At 39.9% G+C, this 8,469-nt stretch overlaps 1 protein-coding gene across 1 annotated transcript; it reads left to right on the top strand.

The window, feature by feature from the left end:
* The first annotated feature begins 5,807 nt into the window (after positions 1–5,807).
* Positions 5,808–8,129, top strand: mAChR-B (muscarinic acetylcholine receptor). Its single transcript, XM_090176108.1, has one exon. It carries the CDS (start codon positions 5,808–5,810, stop codon positions 8,127–8,129), a length of 2,322 nt encoding a protein of 773 aa, XP_090032234.1.
* Positions 8,130–8,469: the final 340 nt, after the last annotated feature.

Here is an 8,469-nt window from a genome sequence, read left to right as displayed (position 1 = left end):
TTTAATAAGTTAAAATCATTTAAAATTATATTTCATAAGAAACAATTAAATTGGAGAAATTACGGAAAAATTCTAATAAATTCTTTAGTTACAGACTTGTAGAAGTTACGCTGATATCGGTACACTAATTATTGAACTATCCCTTAGTAAAACACCGCCAACTTTCATAGAATGTTCGTACACCTGTTGAGTCCGCTCGAGTGCAGAAATCTCGCAACATACTTCCTAATGAGCAAACCAATCCCTTTCATTTAGTTCCAAAAAAGGAAGGGAATTAAATGAGAATTAACTAGGATTATTCGCTAGCTGGGCCAAAAGCCTTGAAATAAAATACTCCTTTCAAGAAGAGACATTATAAGAACTGTCGATAAAAGAAATCCCGGACTGCTCTCAAGTAGATGTCAATCGGATAAAGTTACTTATCCGATAATACCTGACAGAGCAAAAACGTGTGTAAGATGAAGAGTTAACGAAAGGTCAAAAGTATTTTCAGAATAAATTCGGTGATCCCAAAATAAACAAGATTTATTGCGCAGTATATAATACCAGGAGTTCATCAATATAGGGGTATTCTCAGGGCCGGATTAACCAATAGGCCGAATAGGCCTGGGCCTAGGGCACCAAGCCTACAAGGGGCACCAAGAGGGTTCGAAAAAAAATAAAAGTGCAAAACATTTTCCGGAGTAATTTTAGTAAATGCGTCCACCCGTGTTAACCAAAAACGTTTGATTGTCACTTTCTCTGACGGACTGCCATCTAGCCCCTGACGACATACTAAATCTGGCAGCAAAATGAATTTTCCTTCCATTTCTCAATTATAAATTGAGGAAGCGAGTAGCTCGCTTCACTCGCTATTGAAAGGGGCACCAAAATTAACTTGGGCCTAGGGCCCCATAAAGTCTTAATCCGGCCCTTGGTATTCTACTGCCGTTACGTCATAGACAAACCCACAATAAGGCTTTACATCAAGAGAAGGAGATCCCGCAAGCATGCTTCCTAGAGGCCAGCTACGATCAGAACTACATGCGACGACCAAATTTGCTCAGGGGCCCAAATTTTCCCCGCACGGCCCTGATTGTTTGAATCGAAATTTGTCGCAGTTCCTGTGAAGCTAAAATTTATTTTTAAATACACCTTTTACCTATCGTACAAAATTGAAATTAAACAGGCCTGGAAAAACGTTTGACAGCCAATTAAAATCACGCTCTAAACATTTTATAAGTGGTCTAAGCGAACCAACAGATTAGATTCCTTCTAATTAACAGCCCCTTTATTTACATATTTTTAAATTTCCACGCGTCGCCATACGCGTAGTTGAATACAGCTATCTTGATGAACTCCTGATTATATTAATAACTTATGATTTTAATTTATATAAGAGTATTTTAAGTACACGTGCATTTTGTTCGGTTTTTCAAGAGTTAAAATATCTTTTTGAAGTATCCGCTTTTATTCCTAATTAATAAGTAGAAAATCGGAGCTTAACATCTTGACAAAGACGTATTTTCAGCGAAAAGAGTTACTTTAGTCTTTTTACGACATATGAGACTTCGATTTTTATAGTTGGCAAAAAACCTAGGCGAGCCAAGAAAGGCAAAAAGGCTCGACTTAAGACTGGAAAAAAAGGCCCTCATAAAAGTAGGCGGAAGAATATCTTCATTAAAGTGTACCTGTAGCATCCGGGCACAAGAATAAAAAGGACGTAAAAAATAAATCGTCTTTTTTGTTACAAAGGACCATTACTCAGCGGCAGCGTCTGTGATGCATCGTCTCAAAGACTGGGTATTAAAACTAAGGGACGGTCGACTTATAGCCAGCCTACGAAATTTCGCAACGTACCAGTTTGGAGGGGTGAAGATCTTGACGTCCGACCCGCGGACAAACCTTTGTGGGAATGACGATTTATCCGTTTTGGAATTGCCCTACTCGACTCGCTTTTCATTTTAAGTATTAAGAAGACAGTGATGAATAGTTATCAAAGTCAACCACATTTGTCCCCATCTCGGGATGCTTAAATATAACTCGCCTCGTTCCCGGTTACGGTCTATTAGAAATGTTATTTATCGTTGCGCGGTCTGTATGGTACTCTTTTTTAGTATCTTCGGTGAGTAAAGAATCAAATAGGTATTCAAATTTAGTTTGAGTACCAATAGAAACTAAAATCGAGAATCCTTTAAGGGGAAAGTCGATGAATTTTTAGTATCGTTTTCTCCCACCAGATGGAGTGAGTACTCCCTTGGTATCGCGCTGTATTGTTAGGCTTACGCTCAAATAAATTATCTCTAAGCAGAGGCGAGTAAGGCCCTGAATACTGCAAAACATTGTCTTTTAATTATTTAGTATCTCGGCAGTAAAATAGGAAATTATAAAATAACAGTTGTTTCGTGTTAGAGATAAATAATATAAATAATAAATAATACAAAAAGGAATCTATAAAACACTCTAAATATTTAAAATAATTTACAATAAATAATTTACTGTCTGAATTAAAAATTTCACCGGAAAATATTTTAAATTATTAACTATTTAACAAAATAAAACAGCCCCGATCCATTTATCTTCGTAATAAATGGATTTAGAAATTGTCAAAATGTATGGTCGTGAATTGGTTTGTCAAGTTGAAAATTTATTAAAATAATAGCTAAGTTAAGGGTTAGTAAAAGAATTAGGAATCCAGATCATAGTTTTTCTAAATATGAATGATTTTACGAAATACTGATCGTGAAATGACACAAATCTAGACAATCGCATGGTTTTCCCTTAACACGAAAGAAAAATATATAAGCACGTTTCAGAAGTTCTTCAGATAGTAGAATTCAACTTTAAATGGAATCTATCTTTACGTGATTGTTGAACTTTAAAAATTCGTTTATGAGGTGATTGAAATCAATTAATTTTTAAGATCAAATTAACGTAAGAGCAACATGATTTATATTTCTTTTTTTTTATCTTTCAAATAAGGAATTATTATTATTATTTGAAATAACTGCCTCGCGCGCAATCAAAAGCGTTTACCCACTTCCGGCCGGAACTCCGAAAAATTTGCTCCATAGTTACCATGGTAACCAACTATAGAAAAAACCACGGCCAACTTTGATGACGCGCTGATAAGACTTTTTGGATTGCACGTGCCGGAAGTGGACAAACGCTTAGCTACAAAACCGCCAATCAGAAAGCTATCTAATTTCGAATCTAGGCTATGGAGTTCAATATTATCTTTGACTTCACCAACGTCAAAGAACCCGTTGCTAATATTTATTTTTATTTATTACAATTTGTATTATTTGTTATCTTTATTTTCATTTGGTTAGCAGGGTTTTACCTCACGCGCGTTTAGGTTCTTCTTTATGTCCATAATCAGGGTCAGGATGTGTACCAATATGTGAGGGATGCTTAGAGAAAGGAAAGGGAGACCCTTGGCAGGAGTATGACAACCACTATTTGAATGGGGGTAGCAGTACGCCATTGCTCCACCACATTTTCACTATCGGAACTCACCACAGGTTCGGCTCACGTGCTCAACGAAACGATATTTGAATCTTCGACAAATAAATTGAGGGACCCGACTCTAGACTGGGCATTTAAAGCGGCATCTTTGAAAGCTATCTAGCCAAATACTAACGACGTTAGTTCTAATATGTTTAACTAGTTATCTAACATTTTTAGACAAGTGCTTTTATTTGAGTGGAAAGGTTTCGCGATTATCTCGGTAGGAGCGCTGGAGGGCCGCGCAATCGAGTATTTCGCTTACGATTCTGGCCCATTAGTTTATTTTTACACACCTCCGAGGTTGAATATTTGCAAGTTTACAAATAAATCAGATATACTATTTACTAACTGTCAAAATTTTAAACTTAAAGTAAATATTGAAATTAAATTAAGAAACTTCATAAAGTAAGTATTTGAAAAAATAATCTCTAAAACAGTTTAGCCTATGTATAGAAACATTAATCAAAATCAAGGCTTTTTGCTTCAACCTGTTGTAGACGTTTGGTTATAAATTATTTACGGAAGAGCTACCCGTCAAACAAGATTGACACCAAGTTCCCGCGTTCGAAGCCTCGAGGGAAAGAAAGTTACACGGCGTTTTTTTTATTAACTTGCATCTACATTTTCTGCGCCAGCTAAACATAGTTTGTCATACGCGAGTGCTTTGAAGGAATCAATGCATTGTTATAAATATTGTTGAATGTTCTTATTCTTTCCATTTCTTTGGCTAGAATGTTAAGACGATTTTGCTCATGCTCGAAAAATAAGTTAGATACCCTTAAAAATAATAACTATTCGGGCAAATATATAGCAAATATATCTATATATATAAAACTTAGTCAATAATGTATTTATGTAATTTTGTACGTATATTTATAAAACGCCTACATTCAAAAATAAACGGTTTAACAGTAAAACGAAAAATTTTGTTGAAACTCAATTAATGAATCGGTCTCGATTACAAGCTTTGCGATCAAAATTAGAATTTCGCAAATCTTTTTAGAGGGTTACTTGACACGCGTAGCTAAATGATTAATTGGATCCCGATTAATTGTTAAATCTTGAGGAAGGAAATAGATCGTGAGTTAAAGCCTTTCCGAACAAATTGACAAAATCGGATAAATACGGGTCGAGCCCCGAATAAACTTGGAAAATTATCGCTTACCCCTTCCTTTTTTTGCTTGTAATTAATGAGTTTAACAAACTAGGTAGTTTTTCGTAGTACTACGCGAATTTCTAGTCCCTGAGCTCGTGATGCGAAGGGAAAATTAATCACCAAAAAATGAATAACGACTTCCTAAACGCATTTTTAGTCGAAATGAGACTAATTAATCAGATATCTTTCGATTAGTCAATTAGGCGAGGCTTGTTGGTGGCCCTTCTTAAAAACACTCAATGGTCAGCTTAACAATTAGAGTGGTCCTCTAAAAGCGAGCGGAATTAATCTAGTCCGAAATAAACGAAGAGCTTCTAATTCCAAAGGCAGAGGGGAATAGGAAGATTAGCGAAATTATATCGTTTAACGGCACTTGACTGTACGAGGGTAATCATTTCTGCTACATTTCGACGTAACACCGCGACCGTAATAAAATGAATTGCGAATTATTGTTTAGCCCATCATTAAAACTTCGCTAACGAGTCTCTTCTCGAGAAAGTTTTCACCAGAAGGAACTGATCTGATAATTTGTACCAGTCTAGAGCTGTAAACGAGTCTTAGTCTCTAATCTGAATTTGACACTTTAATACGCCCTTTCTGAATCCGACAACGGAACGAAATGAAAAAGAAGTTGAAGAGTAAATATAGCTTTCTACCAAGAATTGTACTTAATGAAAGAGGTCGATTCCGGGACGAGATGAGAGCGAAGCTATAAGAGAAAAAGAAATTAAAAACTAAGATTGACTCAAATACTCTCCACCCAAAAATGCCCCTGCCATCCCCCGGGCTTCTTACTTCGCTGAAGGTATGTATAGGCGACACTCGAGCGAGCAATCTACCAAGAATCTCTCTCGTTCGCAGGAGGATTTAATTAGAGAGACTTATTTAAAAAGAAAAGGATCTTTAGGCCTTGTCTGCTTGGCGAGATAAAAGAAAAGAATGGTTTCGCCGAAGAAAAACGTTTTCGGCGCGTAATTAAACCGTGATTGAAGTCACGCCTTAATTTCGATAATATTTAAATTTAACGATGGGCCTATACCGAAGTTTTTTGGAACCGTATAATTATAAAAGTGGAAACTTAATAGTATATTTTCTTTGTTTACAGAAACGTCGTTGAGGACATGTAACGAAAATTTAAAGCGCCGGAGTGTCCGAGTGTCGAATGAACGAGGACTCTGACAAGTACGCCATGGCCAACTACGCCGGACCATCCATGTTGGTCATCAAACTGTTCGGAAATCGCGAACCGGAAGTGTCCGAAGAAGATCTTAGGAACGGTACGGTTGGAAACGATATGCTTCAACCGCTCTCCCTCATAAAAGACGATTTAGAAAGTCAGAGTAACTCGAGTAAGTCCTGGTTCGAGGAACTGCAAGAGATCGTTCTCGATTCAATAACCAACGCCAGTGTTTTGTGTGCCAATGAAACTTCCGTAAACGGTTCGTTGTGTAACGCGACGAGCATATTTAACAACGCCACAGCCGTAAAAGAGTTCAGAGCCCCTTTCGAGTTATGGGCGACCATCTTTATAGCCGTTTGTATCGGGCTGTGTATCGTCCTCACGGTCGGAGGAAACATCCTAGTGTTAACGGCTTTCGTCGTCGAACGAGCCATCAGACAACCGAGCAACTATTTCATAGTGTCCCTTTCCATTTCGGACTTGCTAATCGGTATCGTCTCCATGCCGTTTTACGCGGTTTACGTTCTAATGGGTACTTGGGAGCTAGGTCCGATCCCGTGCGACCTCTGGCTAGCCACCGACCACACGGTGTGTCTCGTCTCTATCTACACTGTCCTATTGATCACCGTGGACAGATACTGCTCCGTAAAGATCGCGGCCAAGTACCGGAATTGGAGAACCCGAGGAAAGGTGATCTTTATGGTGGCCATGACCTGGATACTGCCGTTTCTGATTTTCTTCATCAGCATTATGGGCTGGGAGTATTTCATAGGGTTTCGAGACTTGGACCCGGGAGAATGCGCCGTTCAGTTTTTGAAAGATCCGGTCTTCAACACTTCTCTCATTTTCGTCTACTTTTATATCACTCTATTCGTGCTGTTCATTCTCTACGGAGGAATATATAAAACGGCCAGCGACATGCAGAAGCGTTCCGAAGCCAAGCAGAGGAAGGTTCAATCGCTCGTCTCTATGAGCAAGTCAGGAAACGAGGCTAAAGTTGGTTTAGGTATGTCTAAGACCCAGAGTACCTTGTTAAGCCAGGACAAGCCCAAAGCGGGAACCGGCGTTCCAACAGTCGTCAATCCTCAGTCTGCTCAAACGCTAATGGTAGGTTCGGGACAAGGTAGCGGAGATTCCAACTCTAGTCAGAAAACATCTTCCAACAAAACGGCTACGACCGAGACAACTAGTTTCTCGGACAAGAAAGAAAACTCCGACCAGGATCGATCCAGTAGTCCCGTCTTCGATTCCGACGACGATACCATCGATAATCCAGACCCAAAACCGGAAAAGCCGTCGACCAAACCAAAGAAAAAGAAAAGGAAGGAAGAAAAATCTGGAAAACACGGCGAAGGGTTTGTGGCTAAAGTGGCCGAGACGATGAGGCCGCGATCGGACACGGCCATCCCGAAGTTGGATCCACCACCTAAGCCCCCGCCGAAACCGTCTTTCGAAATTTCCAAAATAGAAGCTAGTCAACAAAGTTTATTGGACACGGATAATAACCTCGCGGTACCCGTGGTACCGGTTCATTACGCTTCAACTTCAGCCCCCACCACTCCGGGCTACGAAACCGCTTCGAGTTCCAGGCCCGTGCCACCAAATTCGCTCAACATTACCCCAGTGGTAGACGAAACCAACTGGGCTCCGAAAGAGGCCAACGACATCAAGTACATCGACCAGGAGAGCTCAACTGCCATCACGTCGCCAAACAAAGGCGGAAACAGTCCCGCGACTAAAGCCGCGAACGGTCAAAACTCTTCCACTAAAGCCAGCTTCGACGCTCCGTCTTCTTCAACGCAGGCCAGTAAGCTCCAGAAGAGTTACCCCATGGTCACGCAAGTGGACAGCGTGGGAACCACCAAAACCAGAGTTGTTAAGATGGAAGAACTACAGCCGATAATCGACCACGAACAATCTTCGGCGGTGAACACTTCGAAAGACTACACTTCCATGTCGAGAACGGCCATCGTCACGACGCTCAGCAAGAAAATGAAGCGCAAAAAGAAACGCGGCGAGAAACGTCAAAAATCCAAATCGGAAAACCGGGCGCGTAAGGCTCTGCGCACCATTTCCTTCATCCTCGGAGCTTTCGTGGTTTGTTGGACTCCATATCACATTTGCGCGCTGGTCGAAGGCTTCTGCGCGAACGCGGCCGGTTGCGTCAACCACCATCTTTTCTACTTCACGTACTTTTTATGCTACGCGAATAGTCCCATCAACCCGTTTTGTTACGCCCTAGCCAACCAACAGTTCAAGAAAGCCTTCTATCGCATTTTGCGAGGTGACCTTCATCGGACGTAGTTTCGCTTTGGAAAGAATTGTCATCCGGGATGGATAATCGCGTATCGACGCGTTCACGTCACTGAGAACCACTTCTGAGCCTCGTGACTACAAAACTAGCTTAAATACCAATATATTATCAGAACCTAAATAACGCTAATAAACCGAATAATCTTATCATTAAACAAAGACACGGTGTTAAATGTACATTGAGTGAGGTAGGTGATTACGATTAAGGGCTTGTTTCCTGATTAATAGATCCACGAGAAATTATTAACAAAGAATTTCAAATTCTACGACTGTTGCCAAAACTAGGTAAAATAAACGAACCATATCCTTGAAAACTGATCAAAAAGTATTT

This window comes from Leiobunum rupestre, chromosome 5, assembly GCF_980474605.1.
Source record: "Leiobunum rupestre chromosome 5, qqLeiRupe1.1.hap1, whole genome shotgun sequence".
NCBI lineage: Eukaryota > Metazoa > Arthropoda > Arachnida > Opiliones > Sclerosomatidae > Leiobunum > Leiobunum rupestre.
This window is presented reverse-complemented; position numbering and strand designations above follow the sequence as displayed.

Coding starts and splice junctions, on each gene's coding strand:
- mAChR-B (XM_090176108.1), top strand. CDS start 5,808: ATGAACGAGGACTCTGACAAGTACGCCATGGCCAACTACGCCGGACCA.